The sequence below is a fragment of the Lissotriton helveticus genome, chromosome 2_1 (assembly GCF_964261635.1).
Source record: "Lissotriton helveticus chromosome 2_1, aLisHel1.1, whole genome shotgun sequence".
Lineage (NCBI taxonomy): Eukaryota > Metazoa > Chordata > Amphibia > Caudata > Salamandridae > Lissotriton > Lissotriton helveticus.
In genome coordinates this window covers 11870657-11894166 of record NC_136059.1, presented here as the reverse complement: position 1 = coordinate 11894166, position 23510 = coordinate 11870657, and the positions used below count along the sequence as shown (strand labels likewise).

General features: G+C 42.8%; 1 protein-coding gene across 1 annotated transcript in view; it reads right to left on the bottom strand.

Moving 5' to 3' along the window:
- LOC144819166 (uncharacterized) overlaps positions 1-23510 on the bottom strand; it is a 119714-nt gene that overhangs the window by 43358 nt on the left and 52846 nt on the right. The window contains 2 exon segments of the mRNA XM_078677138.1: positions 15326-20160; positions 20162-20764. Coding sequence (XP_078533264.1) covers positions 15326-20160; positions 20162-20764 — 5438 coding nt within the window.

The window sequence follows — 23510 nt, the reverse complement described above, 5'->3', positions numbered from 1 at the left end:
GTCTAAGGGTTATGACATTTTTCTAGGTGAACAAGACTGGCCACCTGAATTTGTCAGGGAGTGCCCACATGGCGAAGAGATAATTATGCCAGCCTTCTCAAATCATATTCCAATTCATAAAAAATACACATATGCCAGAAAATGGGCAGTAGCCCAAGCTCCAGCATTATATAAAAATCATGCAGGATGGGATGAGGACTCTCCTCACCATAAAATCCTGTTAAAAAATCAGCCTACTGCACAAAGGCAATATCCTGTTAAACACGAAGCGAAAAAACAAGTCAGGGAGATTTTAAATCAACTTGAATACCAAGGAGTGATTGAAACATGCACCTCATCTATGAACAATTCTTTGTGTCCTGTCTCCAAACCAGACAATTCATATCGTCTAGTTTTGGATTACAGACATTTAAACTCCTGTTGCAAAACATTTGCAGTACAAAATGCACACAGTGCAGCATTGATGAATAACATTGCGCGGAAAAAATATAAAACCACATTAAATATTTCAAATGGGTTTTTCTGTCAAAACATTTCACCTGAAAGCAGGCATTTGACCGCTTTCTCAATAATGGGGACACATCGACAATTTTGCCGTTTCCCCCAAGGATTCACGAATAGTCCAGGGTTATTTTCAGCCAGAGTAACAGAATTACTACAAATGTATGATGATGAGGCATTATCTTATGTCGATGACATCTATCTTACAGACGATAATTTGGATGTGCACTTGAAAATTGTGAACACCATAATACTTGGGTTCGCTTCTGAAGGGTACAAATTCAATTTTAAGAAATCATGAATTGCCCAGCTCAACGTCCTATTCTTAGGATACAAACTTTCAAGTGAAGGCAAAAGTCTGGCAGCTAACTTTCTAGAGAAATGTGCGCTGCTCCAACCTCCAAAAATGCTGAAAAACTTACAATCAATTCTAGGTTTCCTGAATTTTGGAAGAACTTATGTTCTAAATTACGCAAAAAGGGTTAAACCTCTCTCCGAACTAATCAAACCTGATTTCAAACCAACAAATTGGACTCAAAACCATACAGAAATTTTGCGTTCAGTGCAAACAGACATGTTAGCAAAAACACAGTAAGAAACACGCGACAATGTGCGCAACCTTGTGATCCGAATCATCCCAGGAAGATGTGGATTCACAAACCTGACCTTTAATGAAGGTGAAAAGGTACCAATAGCATACAAATCACAATTGTTCACAAGCTGAAATAAAATTCACTTCAACAGAAAAAATTCTGACAGCGGTTCAAACTGCAGTAGCAAAAGAGAGAGCTCTCGCGCACGGTAAACGCATAATGATCGTTACTCCTGTACCTGCCTTAGAGGCAGTGATAAAAGCAAGCATTCCCAATGCTAAGGCTTTACATCCGAGATGGATACAATGGGTTAACTCTCTTGCTGCAACATACGTTGAATACGTCTTTGACCCCTACTTGAAGACACAAGAATTCCTTCAATACGAACACAAATGTCCTCTGCCGACCGAGATTCCGCCTCTAGAACATTACGGATGTATAATCTATACAGACGGATCAGCACAGCCCGCAATTGGGGGTAAACAAGCCTAAAGTGCTGCGTGCGCGATTGTTAAAGGTCGCTGGCATGAAGGTAAATTTAGACCGATGGTCACTAAAACTCAATCACTCAGAGACTGTACTGTTCAGCGAGCTGAACTACAGGCTTTCAAGATGGCGCTTGAAAATACAGATCGCGAATTCCCCACACTGATAGTGTGCGATTCGTATTACTGCGTCCAGTCTTTAAACGAATACCTACAAAACTGGGTTAAAAATGGTTTCAAAGACACAAAAGGTGGCACAATCAAGCATAAAATGCTTTGGGAACAAATAGTTATTTTACAGAAAGAACTACAAAAGACTAACGTGATTCACACACTGAGTCAGGGGCTCTACCGAAGCAACAACCAATTTTGCGGGGGCACCTTATTTCGCCTAAACCTACCTGACTCCCGACGACATCGCCTGTTGGTCTCCCCCGCCGCCGCTGCTCCTGACATCTGCGTGGCCGCTGAGAGGGAGAGACTACAGGCACCAGGACTCCATGCGCGCTGACATGGTGCACACGCCCACTTCCGCGCCCGGTGGCGCTTAAAAGTCAGGCTGAGCTTCTGTGGAGCGGGGGCTCTATCGAAGCAACAACCAATTTTGCGGGGGCACCTTATTTTGCCTAAACCTACCTGACTCCCGACGACATCGCCTGTTGGTCTCCCCCGTCGCCGCTGCTCCTGACATCTGCGCGGCCGCTGAGTGGGAGAGACTACAGGCACCAGGACTCCCTGCGCGCTGACATGGTGCACACGCCCACTTCCGCGCCCGGAGGTGCTTAAAAGTCAGGCTGAGCTTCTGTGGAGTGGGGGCTCTACCGAAGCAACAACCAATTTTGCGGGGGCACCTTATTTCGCCTAAACCTACCTGACTCCCGATGACATCGCCTGTTGGTATCCCCCGTCGCCCCTGCTCCTGACATCTGCGCGGCCACTGAGAGGGAGAGACTACAGGCAGCAGGACTCCCTGCGCGTTGACACGGTGCACACGCCCACTTCCACGCCCGCAGGCGCTTAAAAGGCAGGCTGAGCTTCTGTGGGGCGGGGGCTCTCCCGAAGCAACCACCAATTTTGCGGGGGCGCCTTATTTCGCCAAAATCTACCTGACTCCCGACGACATCGCATGTTGGTCTCCCCCGCCGCCGCTGATCCTGACCTCTGCGCGGCCGCTGAGAGGGAGAGACTACAGGCAACAGGACTCCCTGCACTCTGACACGGTGCACACGCCCACTTCCGCTCCTGGAGGCGCTTAAAAGGCAGGCTGAGCTTCCGCGATGCGAGATGCGCGCGGGCGGCCCCGGGAGAAGCCCGGGACAAGGGCGGGGCCGTCTTAGGCTGTCACATGCCGGAGAAGGCCGGGCAGGGCCCCCCTCTGACATCTGCTCCAAGAAAAGGTACTGTGTCGTTTTATTTGCTTCCCTACAATGGTAAGGAAGAAAACCACCGGATCCAAACCGAATAGAGGGGTAGGGGCCACTCTTGACTCTTATTTAGTGAGAGCAGCCAGCATGCTAACCTAAGAGATTGAAAGAACTGAAAGGCGTCTTTCTATGGACCCAGGGCATTCTAATATCGCTATTGTACATGATATATCAGAAGTCTCTGTCTCACAGCCACTAACACTAACTCCAGGGGTACCACGGGACTTGATAGACTTGGAACCGATGCCTTCCCCTTCTACAAGCTGTCATGACCAGCCCTAAAATGCTTCTTTATTAGGTCTTACCGAAGTCACTTCATTTTGTGATTCCCCGTTGCATGCTCCGATTTCAAAGAGGTGTACTAGAGCTGGTGGTCTGGTATTTCCTATTAAAGCCAAGCAACAGAAGGAGGCAAGGCATCCAAAACCAAAGCCCAAATTGATTAAACAAACGGTCCCTAATAACCACTCACCTATGGAGGACCTACCTAATTCTCTTTGGGCAACATTATTAGAGAAACTATAATTAATTTTGACTCCTATTATGAGCAGACTAACTACTATTGAGGAAAGGGTTACAGTTCTCGAGAAAACTAGTGGCTTGGTTCTCTCAAAACATCATCCCTTAATTATAGCCCCTGCACAACAGGAACACCCTGGACAGAAAGCTATGTCGAAGGTTCAGGTTTCGCTGGTGCCTCCACCCAAGGGTGTAGTTCATCTTCCCCTTGTCGTGGACAGTCCACCCATTCAGGATGTAGCTCTAAACAGCGTTATTCCTAATTCCAACAATATGTATGCAAATCAAAAAAAAGTGACTCTTGTTCTATTCTTCTTCTATCCTCCTTAAAATCACAAAAATTACAGAAAGAGAAAGAGTCCTTTCAGTTTGTACCAGAGGCTACTCCATTAGTCCTTGTCCTGGCCAATGCTCCCCATCTGGGTCCAGGCCAAGTGGAATCATCAACCACTTTAATTGACTAAGCATTGCATTGGTTGATTAATAACATGAAGATATCTGAAATGGGTGCCCAGCAACTAGCTAGGGAAATTATTATGGCCTGGAGGGTGCCATGGGTGGGATATCATGGGAAAAGATTTGAGGGAGATTGTATAGCTTTTAATTTTTCAAGCCCCAAAGTGTTATTTAATGTGTTGGCAAACATACTCCCTCCTCAACAAAGGGCTTCTGCTATAATACCATTAACACCAGAATTATTCTATGACAGGACACGTTCCTCTAGGAGAATTATGAGTTTTAGGCCAAACTGCCCGTTTGCACACCTGCCATGTGGGAGGGAGACTCCAACTTTGTTTGATGGCCTTGGACTGAAAAATCGTTTAGGAGCTTTGACTGATATGGAAGAATGCGATTGACTATAGACTGGCACTAGTAATCCACTGGGAAACACTTCATCTAACACACGAGTTTGTGAGTTCCCAGTTCAAAGTAGTGGGGCTACTTACCAGGATACTATTCAAGCGGATCCCCTTTTGACTAGCTTTCAGGCCAACGATAGGGCCGCTCAGGAATTTAACATACCTTTATTGGCACATTCTAGTCCCTCTATAGATCAAGGTGTCCTCTCAATTTATCACTGCCCAGCTGACACTAGAGGGAATGGCTGACACTTCAGCAAGCATAGAGAGGTCTTTAATTGTCAGGACAGCTTCTAATTCTATTGATTATATGTCCTTGCTGTCACGGAATATTGCAGGCATTGGCTATAAATTATTGTCTCCGAATTGGTGTAGCTTTTTGATCAAAACGACATTTGCCTTTTCCAGGAGTCATGGTCATTGTTCCCTGTTTTTCGTGTGGGTTTTCTCAATTTTTATATTCCTGCAATAAAAAAAAAAAAAGGCCGTCCTGCAGGTGGTCTGGTGCTATGGGTTTGCCAGAGCCTGGGTTGTAAAGTTCAGCGCATTTGGTCCCCAGACAACGACATCTTGATGGTTAAGCTTGGATGGAGCCATGATCGCTCTGTGGCCATTTTTTACGTTTATGTTAGGGGCTAATTGCGGGGCATAGTTCTGATACAATATCCTCTCTTGACTCACAGTTATATGCTTTACCGGACCAAATTCTTCTTATAGTGGCCGGGGATTTTAACACCACCATTGAACCACTTGGCCAAGAAGACCAAGAGCTATCTGCCGAACAGGATCTCAGATGGGTTATTCCAAAACCTGAGGTACCAGTTGTAAAAAGATGGTCAGCAGCTGTAATTCAATTAAAAGCTATGTGCCTGGAAAGAGGACTTAGAGCTGCAAATGGTCGAACCCACTCTGACCAGCTGGGAGCTAATACTTTTGATAATGGTCGTAACAGCAGCCGTATTGACTACTTGTTGGTTGATATAAGACTTTGGTATAGTCTAGTGGACATGGTCATTAAGCCCCGACTTGAAAGCGACCATAATCCTCTTTGTTCTACATTCCTAATCCATAAGGGGGATAGAGGGGAGCCACCTAGGGGTAGTGTCTCAACACTTGAAATTGTCGCCTCCAACGATATGCGCCATGTCAGATGGAACAAATTTATAGAAAATCCAGTTAAACTGGCTGCCCTCAAAGAAGAGGTTGTGAGTCAACTGGCCAATTTAAATTCTCAAATCAATGGTTTGGATTTTCCTCAAATTATGATTGAGGCCCACACCGGACTCTTCTCTAGCTTAAAAGTCTACTTTTTAAAGGAGTTAAAAGCGGCTAACCGGGGTGTAAAAACCAACGTGGCTAGGTGGTACAATGAAGCCTGTAGATCAGCCTGCCATAAACTGAGTGTAGAATTAAGATCTAAGGACCATGTTAGAGTAAGAGAGGCAAGGGACTACTACAGGCTTACTGAGAGGGCGGTGAAAAGGGAATGGGACCAAGATAGGTGGAGGGATTTGAAAAGCGCCTGTGAAGCTAAAGATTCCAAACAATTTTGGAAAATCTTTAAATGGGATAGGGGAGGACGTGCAGAGCCTCTCAAAACAATGTTGCTCAGTCCCAGTGGCTAGAATTTTTTAAGCCCCAGTATGCCTGCAGTCCGACAGAGGAAGGTCACTCTCTACCTCCCTATATCTTTTATCAAGGCCAGGTGTTTTCCTTCGAATATTTTAGCTTAGCACTAGATTGTGTGATGAGTGGCAGAGCCTCAGGTATGGATGGTATCCCTGCAGATGTTTTCCTAAGCGATAGACTGACCTGGTGCCAGTACTTTATATTATTGGCTAATTCAGTGGCTAAGGGAGCATCCATCCCTCCCTCATGGAAGGGAGCAGAAATAATTCCTGTTTTTAAAAAGGGAGACAAATCCCTCCCCAGCAACTATAGGCCCATCAGCCTAATAGATTCAGCACAAAAGGTAATGGGACGATTAGTTCAGAACAAAGTTCAGCTGTGGACAGAGGAATTTAACATTCTATCTCCATTCCAAGCTGGTTTTCGCCCCTGCACCAGCTCTATCGATCACATTTTTCGCCTCATCACAATCTATTGGAGGAATGTGGTTTTGACCAAAGGGACACTTTATGCGGTATTTGTTGACCTGAAATCAGCTTTCGATTTAGTCCCTCGCTGTAAACTCTGGAGAGTCCTCGGGGAAATGGGGATGGCATCTGAGTTATTGACGCTCCTCGTCCATTTACATGAGAACAACGTTGCAAGCATTAGTGGGGGCACAGGGTGAGGTTACCGATTCATTTCCAGTCGAACAAGGTGTTTGACCGGGATGTGTATTGGCGCCCACCCTGTTTTCTTATACATCAATGGGATAGTGGGCCATCTCTGTAGATCCACCACTGATGCCCCTGTGCTTGCTGGGGTAGGTGTACCAGTCCTCATGTTCGCGGACAACACTCTGATCATCTCCAGGACCCCAAGTGGTCTACAGAAGGCTCTTAATGCATTTGGGGAATTTTGTCTCTCTCGTGTGCTTGAGGTCAACACTGGAAAAACAAAGTTTATGACATTCAACAATCATAAACCCTTTAAACGCAGAATCCACTTAAATAACACCCCTCTAGAGCAGGTGGATGCTTTTACCTATCTAGGCATCACGGTTAAGAAGAACATGGGTTGGAAAAGTCACATGGATATGACCATCCTAAAATATCATCAGCTTGTAGGTACTTTAACCATCAAATATAAATCCTCCTTCACTAAACCAATCACTCCAGTTTTGGAAATATATAGCATCAAAGTGATAAGCTCGGCCCTCTATGGAGCTGAGTTAGGGGATTTAATAACTTAAGTCATCTTTTAAAAGCTGAAAATAATTTTTTACGTGGTTTAATTGGTGTCACCCAAAGCACTCCCATCGCCCCGCTTTCACTAGACATAGGCAGGAAAAATGCGGTGGATTTGGCAAGGCTACGCCCACTATTGTATTGGAGGCGAATCTGGACCACCCCCGAACTTATACATTATGCCCAGGGTCTGAAGGAAGTTATTTTTGTAGATCGTTTTCACAAAATACATTGGCTGAATGAACTAAGGTCTCTTTCGATAAAGCTGGATTTAAAATCGTTGTGGGACGAACCAGGTACTGCAGTTTTTCCCACAAACAAAAATACAATTGAAACAAAACTTTTGGGAAATGGTCCTGATGTCATCCTACTTGTCTGGTATGAATACTAATCTGACAGGCCGATTGCTAGATCATAAATCCTGGCCGTCCTGTGCAGCATACTGGGACATAATCGAGAGGCCCTTTGACTGAAAATTGTATTTTCAATTTAGGCTAGGAACCCTACCAATCAAAGCTTTTACTTATAAATGGGCTTCCTTTTCAGATGAAAAATGTCATAACTGTCCAGCCATGGCGGAGACCATATCTCATTTATTTTTTGTATGTCCTTTATATGCAGCCCCACGTCGTAAATGGTTGAGACCTATCTGCACCTCCCTGGGCATTCGGAGGTGTACAGACGCTTTAAGGATTTTAGGAGCTGATTGTTCTCCCCATATAGCCATTGCACTAGCCACATTTTTAAGTTGGGCTTGGATCATTCGCACACGCACTTTATTCCCAATTGTTGCTAGCTAGCCATGAGGTCTTATGTGTATTTAAGAACCGTTTTTACTCATGAATCAATTTTAATATATTATAAACAAATGTTATCAAAGTTCTTGTAATACGACAGTAACCAAATGGAATTTAATATCTTTTTAACCATGTGTAGTGTATATGTATTATTTATTGTGTATTGTGATAGTTGTTAGTATTGTGTGTGCTTTTGTGACTTACTGTCCAATAAAGCTTTTTGAATTTGAATTTGAGTCATCAGCGTGATGGCGTTCACGTTGCAGGGAATTCATTAGCTGATGAAGCCGCGAAGGCGGCAGTTCAAATAGTTTCCGTAGCTGCAATTACTCAGTTAAAAACAAAAAGTAGACAGCGAGATAATGCAAGCTGTCACTGCTTCAGTAAAAGACAGTGGTAAGAGACTCCCGAAAGGCTTTCCAGAAAAGTACTCATAATCAACTGATGCGAGTAATGTTCCCTTTGCTTGAATCCGTGGAGTGGAGAATAGGGCAATTCCAAACATGGAACATAGGTTAGGACTAATCTTAGCAGCACATGAAGGGCTCGCCTCTGCATACGAAGGAGTTTCCGCCACAGTAACATTATTAAAACAGAGATATTGGTGGCCACGAATGAGAAAACAAACTAGAAACTATGTGCTAGAATGTGAGATCTGCCAAAAAATGAAGGTTTCTAATGGAAAACGACCTGCGCAGACGCCTCTTTTAATTTCAGATAAACCATTAGCGTGTGTTTACCTGGACCACTGTGGTCCCTTACAAAGGGATGGTAACTATAAATATATCATGGTCGCAGTGGATTCCTGCACAAGATTTATTTGGATGTGGCCCCAACGCTCGGCTGACGCCAGAACTGTTATAAAGGATTTGCGAGTCTTTATCGGCACATACGCAATCGGCACGCTACATTCTGACAAGGGTCCTGCATTTAGCTCCCAAGCTTACAAAGAGGCCATGGCTAGCTTGGGCTTTGCATTGCGGTATTCTAGTCCCTTCCATCCTTAGGGTAATGCGGTAGTGGAAAGAAAAAAACGTGACATAAAGCAATCCATAACAGCTAAGGTATTAGATTCGGGTGATGGGTGGGTCAAACATCTAATAAGTGTCCAACGTAGTCTTAACAATCTGCCAAGGAATTCTCTGGGTGGAATCATTCCATATGAATTACTGTTTGGTACTAGAATGATAATCAAAGACCTTGATTGTCAAACTTCAGTGGTGGATCAAAAACCCTTTGATTTCAAAGATCGTTTGGCTGTTTTACAAGACTTAAATGAAACAAGAAGAAGTCTGAGTAACACAATACAGAAGCCAACGACCACTGAAGAGAAACCATCTGTCCCAGCAAGACCTGTCTGGATTCCAAAGATTGGGGATCTAGTCAGGGAAAAGATCGCGGTAAAGAAGGAATTTGGGCCTTCATACAGAAAAGCAGTACCTGTCTTAGCAATCCAAGGAACAAGATCAGTATTACTACTGCCCCTTGCTGGTAAAAGGGAGAACAGAGTTGTGTCCGTTTACCTGGTCAAACTACATCATGTGGCCGATAATAAGTAGTAGGCCCAGTGGGACTCCCAAGAAGTAGCAGATGACCAAATCTTGCTACAATCCAAGAGGTTCAAACTGAAAGACTTATCATCTTTGATAAACCTGCAGTAAGAAAATAATTACTATGCAACAAAGCAATGGAACTTGTGCCTCTTGAAACCCAAATAACAGTTTGTCAAGAAACTCCTGTTTACAATGATGTAGCCTCTGACTATACCAATATGACAAAGAAAGAAGCAGCTCCGAGGATTAATAACAACCCTGATGCAATTCCATCAATTGACAGAACTGCCTCTGGCTATTTCATCAACTTTGATACATTTTCTGAGGATCCCAGTGAACCTGAAAATACGCCAGCAAATAAAACTTTCAAAGAAAAAATAACAGAACTCTTTCATCAACTTGAAAAAACATATCTGGTTTCATCATGGGTTGAATTTTGGATTCTGTTAGGTGTACTTTTCCTCCTTCTCTGGCTCATACTGGTGTTAAGTTTGGGAAGGATGATAGATGGAAAATACAGTACAATGGACCCAGCAAGTAAGAAAATCAACTTGCTCCTGAAACCTCACAAATCATCTCATCGTGAACGAAGAGACCTCTCATCAGTGAACATTACAGCTGTTCCTATACCAGGTGGTATAGCATGCGACAGAACTGATTATGACATCTATGGCCCAGTGGAACTGTTGAAGATTCTACACCAGTTTAAGGTTTCTTTTAGTGACTTTGTATCACCCACCACGTTTTCTGATGATTGGGACTTTGAAACTGTTAATGATAGGATGACAGACTTAGAAATGTCAGCTAAGTTAACAGAACATGAATACTTAGAAGGTTTAACAGATTATTCACAAATGTATTGTTTTAATCATTATGGTCACCATTATTTGCATACATCTGCAAACCCTAGAAATGTTTTTACTTATAATCAATGGGAACATTGTCCAACACCACCAAAGGGTAGCTCAAAAACTTTTATGAAAAGTTTACGTACTTCTCAGGGTTTAATGTTACAAATCCAGAGACGTTTTTTTCAAAAATGTGAATAAGACAGGAATGAAAACAATGTTGACCAATTCAAAACAAATGTATTCTGCTAACTTTTATGCTCAGCTGTCTACATTAGGTTTTGACTTTTGGAAAGACAACATTGAGACAAAAACTGTCTGGGGCACAAAAGACTGGCAGGTGCAAGGTTTAGAAGCCCTGTTCAGAGCCTGCATTATACCAGAACAAATAATGTTTTTAAATTACACTGTTCAACAAACTTCTTGTCTTGGCCTGGCTAAGATAAAAGATATAAATAAACCGTCTGTACCTAAACCCACATCTGACAGTAATGATACTACAGAATAGGAGATAGACGTACCCTATATTTTGAAACAAAACAGAACTAATCTTGATTGGAAAAAATGGTTAATCTGGCCCACAGACACGAATAACTGTCTAGATAGATTCCTGAACAAAACACAAGGGTTAACAGATCCAAGATATTCACAGAGACAACATCCAGGCATAGTAACTACTTACAGTGTAGGAAAGCTATGCCTTGAGTGGCTAGTGAAATCTACACTTCCAGAAATCAAACAACACTTATCTTTACTTAAAGAAGGCAATGATTTGCAAGATTTCTTAATGGGGCCTCGCAAACCACGTCAAAAATGTTTCATATACGCCAGTATATACGCTGCGTACCTAGAAGCTTGGAAAATAATGCAAATGGAAACTGCGGAAAGAATACAAGAAATTCATCGTATTAATTTAGAGAAAACTCTCTCTGTAGTGGACAATGGGTTAACGACTCTGTCCTCCAGAATATATTCTTTGGACAGCATTGTATCTTCTGCAATTGACATAAAAGAGCAGGACTTGCTAATGTTACAACATGGCCAGTCTCAATTACGTTCTATCATGCAGCTAGGCTGGACGTTACAAAATCTTCGTTCAGGCTACGTGCCATGGCGTCTAATCAACACAACGTCATTATCTTCTGTATTTAACCTTACAGATAAACACATCTCTTTGGCACAAAGAAGAGCAGACTCTACGCTGCTGAGCATTGAAAAACTGGAAAGATTACCATTGACAGTTTCTGAGAAGCCTGTCATTGAATGGATAATACATGGCACCATCACAATACCAGTGACGATTTTCCAATTTCAGTATTGTCTACAGCATATACCAGCGGGCCTGTATGAAAGGTTGGGTAAAGAATGCATTAAGTCGACCTGGACTTTACCTTACACACTCAAATGTTGGAATGGGGAAAGGAGCTATTCCTTAGTGGTAAAGATTGTAAGAACTCACTAAATTGTACACTTTTGTGCCAAGGTATTAATTTAGACAGAGCATGCGAAGGTTCTGTAAATAACCTTTCATGCCACCTGCACAGTTCACCCTCCACAGTGATAGAACCAATTTTCAGGCAGCTATCCAATGGCAGCTACGTTATGCTCAATGACCACAGCTGTTGTGGCATGTTGCCAGGAAAAGCGTATCTAGTTAGTGTGTAAGCCAGGGTCACTTGTTGTATGCAAATATTGTATACAAAGAGCAAGACAGACAGGGAGACGGTGTTATGGCCTTCACTGAATATCTCTTCTATATGAATTAATACTTTAAGCAGAATGAAAGTCATTCTTTTGCAAAAAACTGTGCCACTGACCTCGTCTAGAGAAACGTATGATCTGCAAGTTGCAAGGACTTCTGCAGAGATACATGCATTATTATCAACAAACTGCCAGTACATTTCGCAGAAATGTTAGGTCAAATCTTAAACATGTCTGACACCAGAGGCATTGCTCATGTATTTAAAACAATTTTTCGGGACTGGTAACACCATTTGAAGCAGTCCTCCGCATTTTTCCAAATTTCGTGCACTCTGTGTTCGGCAGCCTGCCTCTCATCTTGGGACTCGTAGCAGGAATTCTATTTGTATTCCTTCTGCTCCGATATAGCAAGTCCAGTCACCAGCGATACCCAGGCTACAATGGAACAAGCCCTCCTTGCCATGAGCGTATTACACAGATTCTTGGCTTGGCTCGTTTAAGAGATTTGAACACCACTTGGTTCCTTTCGTTCAGACCAATCTGGCAAGATTGCATCTTACCTGTTCTACGATGCCAGCTTTGCGGAGAAGAATGCGTGTTGGACATTTGTTTTACACTTCCATCAGTCCTACCATCGGATGTTGACGCTTTGCTGGGTCCGGTAACGACTCATTCATCGTGTTGCCCCCCCAGCAGCTGCCAATTCTGATGACGGCATTCATTGAGGTCTCACCGGCAAGTCTAACTGAGGGTGAGATACGTGACACTACAGGCACACAGGTACCACCTACTGCGGACATTGCTAATGCATCAAACGGTGACGGTGAGGATCCTCATCTATACCCATTTGACCTGCTAACTGAAGTGGCTCCACTTTCACCTACTATGTTAGACAGTTTCTTTGCCAGCCTAGACGATCTGATGTTTTCTCCTGACACCGAGAATAACTTTTGATTCATGCACACAGCATTCCCTGAACTCTGAAATTCGGCCTTTGCTTTTTTAAAAACAATACATCTCACAATTTGAACTTTTTTCAAAATAGAACTTTTGGCACAGGGTAATCTGCTTAAAGTAGAACTATTCTTAGAGAACAAGATTTCTTTTGAAAACTTCCTAATGACAATATTTGGCCTTGTCCTAAAAAACAAAACAGTTTAAATATTATGCTATGGGATGGTCTCGACCTTTTTCTTTCTGTAACTTAAGAGACATTTCATGAATGTAATTTTGTATTTCGTAAAGTTAGAATGTATGCTCTCATAATATGCTTCATATCTATTGAGACTCGTTTTTTATTTTTCATACAGTCTATACTCTTTTCATGTGAAAACACCTTTTCAAAAGCAATTTGTATTTTGGGTGGGATTGTAAACACTTGCCTTAGATATGTTCAGTGCTTAGACATTTAGTCTTATTGAAATTAATATCGTGGAGTGGGTGTTATGTGCGAATTTAGGGCCCTAGTGGAATTTTCCTGATTTATCCCAATATATAGGTATAAATCACCCGATCCTTTTTAGGCATAGAAATCATACCCATATTTAGACTGAGCCTATGCACCCCAAATACGGCATGGCTACTTCCACTAAGTTCCAAGAATCCACAACTATTTCTTAGAAAAACCTGCCTTCAGCAGCAAGGGACTTTCCCTTGCCTGAATACTAATTTATCTAGGAAATCATGGAGTTTTCAAAGAACTGAGTCTTTGATGACGTTATTATGTTCAATCATACGTCAAACTCGGCACCTTCAAGGTATAAATATGCCTACATTTGCCCAGACAAACACACAGTGGTTTGGAGCAGATCGACTATCTACTTGCCCGACGCGCCCTGCTGCAGCAAGTGCCGAAGGAAGCTGACACACTGAGAGACGCTGACTTTTCCCCTGCCGACAAATCCAGCTCCAGTATTTCCAGGCTACCCTTGCGGGCTGTGGGGAAATCGAGTCCTGAGAGAGAGATACAAGACCTCCTTCAATCTAAAACCAAGGTACGGAGCTGATTAGACCCGTAGAGAATTCTTAGACATATTCTTGGCAGAAGAAATACTAAACTTAAGCCACACCTCACTTACTTCTTCCCTTGTACAAGACTTAGGTTAGGTACACCGGGGTAGGCGTAGTTTAGAAGCACCAGTTGAGTACTTTTACTCATTATTTTATCACTGTATGTATGTCATATATTTTAGGCATTTTATGGCTTAGAAACCATATCATGCTCTTACAGTACTATGTTATAATACTATTCGTATTATATGCCTTATACTTTATAACCAGTATTACGATTGTAGCAGTACATTTCTTATGCTTGAGAAAGAAGACTGTTCAATAAACACTTTTTATTGAAAACACCCGTCTCTCTATTTTCTCAGCACCTCTGGTGAAACGAAGCATGCACGATTGACTGAGTAAAATAGCTATCTATTGTTTCCGCGACTCTAGAGATTGATTTCTTATTCTTGGGAAACAAAGTTGTCATGTTCTTGCGGTATTCAGAAATTAATCCCTTCTTGGGAATTTGAGAAAGTTTCTAGTGACCTCTGAGCTAGCTGGCACTCACAATTATGTTTAATATATTCAATAGAGACCTAGTCGACCTCAGTCCTACGTCTAAACTACAGTATATATTATTCCAATGCGCAGAGCCTTTTGGGAATATAGTAACTATACTACACCTTCAGTGCAGGCTATCAGTGCAGCTTATCAGTGACAGTCATCAGTGCAGGCTATCAGTGATTCCTGGCGACTGCCCATCTTCTTCTTATCCGACATGCATTTGTTGGTCAGTGCTGCCACTGATGCTGGAGTGTGCATTTAAACAAATGTACAATATTTAACCTTTTTGACGCTGATGACGGAACCGCTCCTTCATCAGCTGTGGTGGCGCTGTGCTGATGACAGAGTGGTTCCGTCATGCCCCTGCCCCCGCGCCTGCGCGGCGTGGATTCCGCGCCTATGCTGGGCGTTCTATTGAGCGGGCGGGGCCATGACGGAACCGCTCCGTCATGAGCACTGCCCAACCGCGGCTGATGACGGAGCGGTTCCGTCACCAGCGCGCGGCCATAGCGCGACTGCCCCGCCCCTTTAGCACTGCGGTGGAATAGCCGCCGCAGTGAAGGTGTTAAATAATAATCAGCAGATATATCTATGAGTTGTTCTGTTAGTAATCATCAATTTCCGTCTTACCCTTCAGCTTTCTCCTTTACTTTCTGCAGCTGCAGGGTGATGATGCCGGCTGTGGAGTCTTTGCCTGGGTAGACCTCCGTGGATATCTTCTTCTGTTTCTCGTCCACCATGATGATCTTGATGCCTTTCCCATTCAGCAGGTCACTCTTCGTGAGGACGTTCAGGTCCAGCTCGGTCGCCGGGAAGCTTGTATCCTGCATTTTCTTCACATAATCATTGACTTCTTTCTGCTGATCTTCTGTTAATTTATTTTTTGATCCCTCAACTGGTGTCTTTTTCATATCGCTTTTATGTTTTTGATCAATGAAGAATCGCTCAGTCTTTTTCGTTCCAAGAATTTTGTCGAGGGTTTTACCTGCTTGCTTATTCACTGCTGCTTGCAAAGGCTTACTCACATAACCTCTTAGGCGGCTTGACAGCAAATCCACAAACTTACTATTGATCTTTTGGGACATCATATCCAACAGTTGCTCTTTCATCATCTCTACAGCTGGGTAATTGCGGCGTTCATCATCCTTATAGTCGGCAGCATATTTTAGCTCCTCACATTCTTTGACTATAAACGGAATGACTCTATTTTCAATCATGTCTTGGGTTGGGGCAGAATTTATCATCCGCACAAAATCAACAGTTCTTTTTCCGACTTCAACACTGAGCTTGAATCCTTTCAGGATGTCTTCTTTCACCTCGGCCTCTTCCAGGATTGCCAGAATGCCATCTTTCATGGAGTTGAGGTAACTAAAGAATGTTGCAAAGGTGCTGTAATCATTAGCAATGTCATTAACAGCAGACCGGCAAACATCTGCCATTAGACTGGTCATCATCTGTTTATTAGTGTCTCGAATCTGAAAAGTCAATGGTTTTTCTGTTTTTAGGGCCATCTCTGGCACCCCATTGACCACTATAAACTTTATAATTGTTTGTTTCAAAGCTTGATTCTGCTTGATGGATTTTGCTATCATGTCTTTAAAGGCTTTTTCAAATATTTCCTTGAAGACCCCTTCGAGGGCTGCATCCATGCCATAATCTAATACTCTAATAACACTTTGTTTGGCCATTTTTTTACCAGTGTACTTCACTGCCTGCACAAGGTTGTTCTTCATGTCAGAATTTGAGGCTAGGGTTTTAATTGAGTTAGAAAGGGTACTTTTGGAAATGGCAGAGGTGGCTGATGTTACAGATGTTTTAACTGAAGAAACTAGCGCTTTTCCAGAACGAATGATGTCATCAGCAAGAGATGCAAAAGTTTTTGTTCCATTGAGTAGACCTTTTGTCACTTTCATAACAGCCTGTGCTGCCTTTTTAATGAGGCTAAATCCTGCAGTTATGAGTGATAGCCCAATACTAATGGCCTTGGATATTGCCCATTGTGCCCAATTGAATGCACCTTTTATCATCCCTTCGATCCCTGATATCATGTCTGATACACCCTCAGAAATCAGACCCATTCCGAACTGACTAGCCGTCCCACAGGTGAAAACACACACAAGAATCCCAGCGAGGACCTGCAAAGCTCCAATTATGAAGCAAATAAGAGCACTGATGCAGAATTCTGGTTTCTTCTCGACTTCAAACACAAAGGACAGGCCATAGTCATACAGAACATTGACTTCATCGGTTGTTATAGGACTGTGATCAGTTGCCAATGAGAAGACAGCCTGGTCCTTGGTAATAGCGTTGCTTTTGTTCTTTTGGAACTCAGTTAGCTTTGCCATGGATTTATCGATGTAGTCGATCCAGGACTTGAATAGACTCTTGCGCGTCTGCATTTGTTTTGTGAAGTTGGGATCGTCTCTGTTGTGCGGTTCAAACTTGGCTAAGCAGGACATCTGGCAGGAAACGGTGGTGTTCGTCACCTCAGATACATAGACTTCAATCATTCTCTTGGATTCGTTTAAGAGATCCAATGCTTTCTGCATGTATCCTTCCTGTCCCAGATTAATTGTAATGTAGGCCTGATTGTAGAGTGAGACGGCACGGTACACCCGATCAGTCTTCTCTGCTTTCTTCCAGAATGATAGTGCACCATAATCCGATCCTTTATTCTGAGTGTGGAGGTACATGCGATCCATAGCCTGTTTGATGAAGTCGTAGAAGTTATCTGATTCTCCTCGCAGGAGGCTGTCTGCTCTCCTCTGAATCACTTGCCCAAGGTCTCTTTTGAGTTCATTGATGTCTTGGTGTTTATCTATGTCCTTGTCACGTAGTGTGAGCCAAAGAGCCCAGCTCTCCTTTAACGCATTGAGAGCCGGGCGGTAGTCTAGCTTTGTCTGAGAGTAATCAAAGGAGCCACTGTCATTCGATGAATCAGAAGTCTTATAAATATCACGTTGTTCAGCCTTATTGTACTTCCCCTGAAACACATTGAGATGTTCACAAAACTTCTGAAAGAGTTCTTCTCGCATCTCTACTTCAAAGAGCTCCTCAGCCTCCATCTCAGCGATGTGCGTTTTATGGTAGTCAGCTCTAAGTTGTCTCATCACTTCGATGGGTTGGTCCTGATAGGATGCTGACAGTTCATCATAGTTTAATATCATCTGGACCATGCCAGGGCTTCCTTTACGGGAGGTCCTGCCAAATATCTGCTTTTCTACCCTCATGTTTGTGGGAAAATGTGTGAGAATCACAAAGAGTCCTCCACATTTATTCACATCTTTAGTGATTTTAACATCTGTGCCTCTTCCACCGAGGTTTGTGGCAATGATAACATCTCCTGCACCGAAGATACTCTTTTCAATATTGTCTTTATCACTTCTGATGTACAAAGTTACTTTATCTGGCTTGGAAACAGCTTTTAATTCTATTAATTCTTTTTGAAGCTTTTCAGCTGTTTTCACATCTTCGCAGACAACTAAAGCCGCTTGGCCCTTGCCCCACTGGCTTGGACTTGTGCGCTCCTTCACATTTTCACAGATACTTGTGATCCAGGCTTCATGCCCTCCTCTAACCTGGAGAGTTGGTAGCTCAGTCTTCTTAGTATGGCGGTGAGTAGGCATAACATAGCAGGATACTTTGTAGTGCTTTTTAAGGAACTCAACCTCTGGTTCATCCCCTAGGGTCCCAGAGACCCCGAACAGGCCTGTACCTTTAGTGTATCGCTGAAGGAAATGGAAATTTGACATGAAGTTGGTGACGTTTGACAGTGGTGATATCGCCAGTTGGTGCTTCATCTCCAGGAACTGCTGTAAGCCATCTCCCCAGCGCTTGTTCTTCTCAAGCACACCGGTAGCTTTGAAGTCCACAGGGATGATGTTGTGGTATTCATAGATGGGCTAGGTGGACTTCTCTTGACTCGTGTCTGTGGCTGATTCTATCATGTACTCTCGATCCTTCTCCATCACGATTGCCTTCATAGCATTTTCCACAAAGACCTTCATCCTGTTCTGAGTATATTCCTTCAGGTAGCCTGGCAGGAGAATAAAGGTTTCATCCTTATTCTCTTGTTTATCTGGTGGCTGATAGATATCTGAGTACCTTATTCGTGATTCCAGTTCAGTGACCGCTCCTTCTATCAGATCCCTCTCGCTCATCACCACACAGGCACAGCCACGTTCCAGGAGAAGAATGCGAATTTTGTCATGATCAGATGAGGATTTAGTTTCTGTTGTGGAACTGATCGCAAATTCAGATGCTTTACCATCATTTAGCTCATAATATTCAAAAACAACAGCATCTTCAAGAACTTTCTGAAATATAGACAAGAGATCTCGCTGCTGAGCAGGTGCAAGTTTATCCATGAGTTCTTTGATCGCAGAGTCTTGTGGCGCTTGAGTGATTGGCTGATCAGACTCCACTAGGGTGGATTGAAGCTTCTTCACATCCTCTTCAGTGAAGAACCCCAGCTTCAGTCCCGGCAATAGAATGTCAAGGGAGGAGAAATGCTCTGATGTGTTCGGCCCCATGACTGCTGCTGCAGCAACTTTGTGAAAGTATTGTGTTCCTGTTGCCCAAAGAATGTCATCAGTTTTGGCCTCCTGGATGCGTTGGCAAGTGCACATCTTTGCCCAGACGGCTGCCAGCAGTTGTTCTAAGTGCCGCATTCCTGTTGCCGCATGTGAAAGGTATGTGACTTGGACGCCGCTGTCTAAGGTCATATAGTCCACTTCATCCACAATGGCTATGTCAAAGGTCCGGTCTCCTCTGGTTTTGCCTTTTTCAAACTCTTGTTTTAAAATGTCAGCAGCAAAGTTTCCAACAGTGCCGTACACAATATCAGCAGCATACGCCTTTTTAATTGCCTTGTCAATTTCTCTTGAGTCGGTACATTCATCTAACCCTGGTGGTGGTACAACACTACAAGACACATCGAACATCTTGTAGAGTTTGCTCCATTCCTCCTGATCTCGACGGGCAAGCACTGGTGAACTTGTGATCACATCAACCTTCTTCCCTCGGATGGCATGAATAAGGGCGAGCATGGCCACAATGGAAGATTTACCCTCCCCAGTAAAGATCTCCAAAAGACAACCACTGCATGCAGGGTCTTTAGAAATGAGAAGAGCCAACAGAGATGTGAGTTGAGTCATGCGTGGGAAATAGCCCTCAATCTTCTCTCCTGACTGCGTTACAATTGTTGCGGTGTCCTGAACAGCCACACACAAGCCAATCAAAACGTTCACCAGTGTCTCAATATCAGGATTTTCAAAGTTTATTGATTTGATCATATCTATACCTTGTTTTTTCATCTTTTCATCCAGATCTAAGGTTTGATATGCTGGAAGCCGAGCTCCAACTTCACTGAGCAGTTTCTCCAAGATAGACAGAACTTTTTCAGGATAATTGTATTTCCTCATTTCCGCAAGTATGGTTTTTAAGTCCTTGTCTTTCTCATTCTTTTACATTTTGCTGTAGAGAAAGCATTGGATCCTGCTCCTTCAAAGATGCAATGGTCGTGTTTATTTCAATCTGGTACGTCTGCACACATTGAAGGATGGCCTCCACCTTCTCTTGTGAAACGCTGCTCTCCTCCACCTTCAGAGTGAATTGAACTGCCTGGATTGGGGTCCAGGTTCCACTGAATAATATGTGCTCAAGGAAGTCTTGGCAGGTGCTGGAAAGCTCAGAAAAGACATCTCTTGATAGTTTCCCAGCTAAGGTCTTGTTTGTGTTGTACAGTTCCTCTATGATATGAAGGCGAAAGCTGGATATGTCTTTTGTCTCCTTTGAGGACTGTGTTATCCCCTCTTCTTTCAGTGTTACCTGGATTGTTGCTTTAAGGAGACTCAACTGCTCAGTGAGTGAAATATTCACAACATAAAAGGCGTTGTCCAAACCTCTGTGACACCAGATGGGTATGTCCTTCTTCATCAGGAACTGGGCTACAAGGTACTGCTGTAGTGTTCTCATCCGGTCACCGATGTCCTGGGATTCCATACCCTTCTCTTCTTTGATGTTGATGTCAAGCAAGAGCTGTTTAAACTTCTCCTCTACATTCTTTTCCTGCAATTAAAAGAAACATATTTTATTTATCAGTTTATAGCCTGAACCAGGTCTCTATTTTACAGAAACAATAGGACCGCTCGATTGCCTTGTGTATCAGCCTTGTAAGTCTGGTATGAGCTCTGTCCTGTCCTAAATAATTAGTTGTACTCTATAAAATATTGCTATGGTTTAAAAGTCATGCTTTATTTACTGAGCCCGTTTGCCGATCTTGTTATTGTGTAATAAGTCGTTGCTACTGGAAGGTGTAATGTGCTTGCACTTTGATATAAAACATATTCGGATCCTGTGGTTCTATACATCCTCATCCCTCTGAACTTGCCAGTTATGTAAGTTTGAGAAAATGTCATTGAAACCAATCAAGTTCTGCAGTTTTATATCTTTCATAAATTCACATGCTTGAATCATCCCCGTTGTCATGGTGGGAGTCAGGTCAAAAGGTCAAAGCTAGGTTACTGTGACTGAGCAGAGCTCATTGATACTCTGTATCAAACGATGTGCGCAAGCACTCGGAAATATGGTTGCTCTGCAGGGGGAGAGTGTCTCTGTGTCTCTGCTTTGTTTGGCAGAAGTTTAGATGCTTTAAAACAAGGTCAATGGGTATTCTAAGGCCTATTTATTAGCATTGCTTTTATATTTCTGTGACAGTGGGACTTCCACCACGACGACAGGGAAGATTCAAGCATGTGCATCTATGAAATATATCAATACTGGCGAACCACAGTGTATAGGTAAGTAACTTTATTTGTATACGCTCAAAAAATCAAAATCAAAATTCCTTTATTTGGTTTCCGAGTTTCCATAGAAAACCATAAAAGTTCACAGGTTTTGAATGAGTGTACAAATCAGGACAATATACAATAAAACAATGTTAAAACAGATTAAAATACATACAATGAAAAAATCAATAGATCCGATTAACAAAGTTATATAATCTAAGTGGAAGAGTCCATAATGATTTTAACCAAGATTTGCTTGGTGTCTGATACAGAGCTTAAGGTAGCATGCTATATTTTTTGCAAGTAGCTCATCTTCCAGTAGTTGTAAAATGAGGAAAGCAGGACGACACCTGCGTAAACCCAGTGTTTTTAAGATTGGCAATAACCAGGTTTTCCTAGGCTCAGTATAAAATTTACCAAATAAAACAATATGTATCAATGACTGAGGGAAACTTGGTCACAGGCGCAAGGCGAGAGAGTCTTGGACCAGTCGTTAGGATGTGGGAATGTCACTAACCGGTAAAAGATATTAAGCCTGAAACGTGTCAATATTGATTTCTCATAATTGCTCAGCTTATACGTTAGTTAAGGCTGCATGGCAAAGGAAGTTTGGATAGTTAGAATGTGTTGTACTAAACTTTTTCCTATCTCCAAGTTTAGGCACAGCTCTTCCAAATGTGACCTACAGATTAACGGTGGGCGTAAAATCCGTTTCGCGGGCAAATTTGCAGATTTTCCGCAATTTCGCGATCCGCGAATCTCGCGAAATCGCAGTAAGCAAGGGTTACAGCAGCAGGTGCAAAAGTTGAACCTAATTTCTTTCTAACCTTTTACTAAAGGGTTACAAAGAAATTAACTTCAACTTGGGCACCTGCTGCTAAGTGCTTCCTGGCGCCTCGTTGCCTACTTGCAACTATTCTCTGACCATGCTCTGACCCTTGAAGCAGGGTCAGAGAATAGTTACAAGTAGGCAACAAGGCACCTGTCCCAGGAATTAAACCTCATCAGGAAGCACTTACAGATATAAAAAAAACAGGAAGAAGGGAGAGGATGGCAAATACACCCATTTTGAGTTGTCAGGAGGGGTAAACTAAAAGAGACCTTTACAGCACAATTTTCATATGCATTTTGCTTAAAATAAAAAGCTGTATGTTCTGTAGGGGCAACTCAGGAATCTGGCCCTTCAGAGATCCGGCCTCTCTTTCTTTCTCTCGTTCTCTCTCCCCCTCTCTTTCTCTCTCTTTCTTACTATCTATCTCTCTCTTCCTCTCCTTTCTTGCTCTATTTATCTCTTTCTCTCTCTCTTTCAAGTACTTCCTCTTCCTCTGCTTATCTCTTTCTTTCTCCGTTGTTCTCTCTCTTTCTCTCTATCTCCCTCTCTTTCTTTCTCTCTCTCACTTCCTCTCTTTCTCGCTCTCTCTCTCTTTCTCTCTCTTTCTTTCTCTCTCCCTCTCCCTCTTTCTCTCACTCTTTCACTTTCTCTCTCTCATCCTCTCTCTCTCTCTCCCTCTCTGTGTGTATTTCTCTATTTCTCTCTCTCTTTCCATGTCTCTCTCTCTCTTTCTCTCTTTTACTTTCTTGCTCTTTCTCTGTCTCTTTCTTTCTTTCTCTCTCGTTCTCTCTTTCTCTCCCTCTCTCCTCTTCTCTCTCCCTCTCTTTCTCTCCCTTTCTCTCTCTCACATCCTCTCTTTCTCGCTCTCTATTTCTCTCTCTTTCTTCCTCTCTCACTCTCCCTCTTTCTCTCTCTCTTTCTCTTTCTCTCTCTCATCCTCTCTCTCTCTCTCCCTCTCTGTGTGTCTTTCTCTCTTTCTCTCTCTCTTTCCATGTCTCTCTCTCTCTTTCTCTCTCTCTTTCACTTTCTTGCTCTTTCGCTGTCTCTCTCTTTCTTTCTCTCTCATTCTCTCTCTCACTGATTATTTCTTTCTTTCTTTCTTTCTTTCTTTCTTTCTTTCTTTCTTTCTTTCTTTCCTTCTTTCTTTCTTTCTTTCTTTCTTCCTTTCTCTCCCCTCTCTCTCTTACTCTCTCTT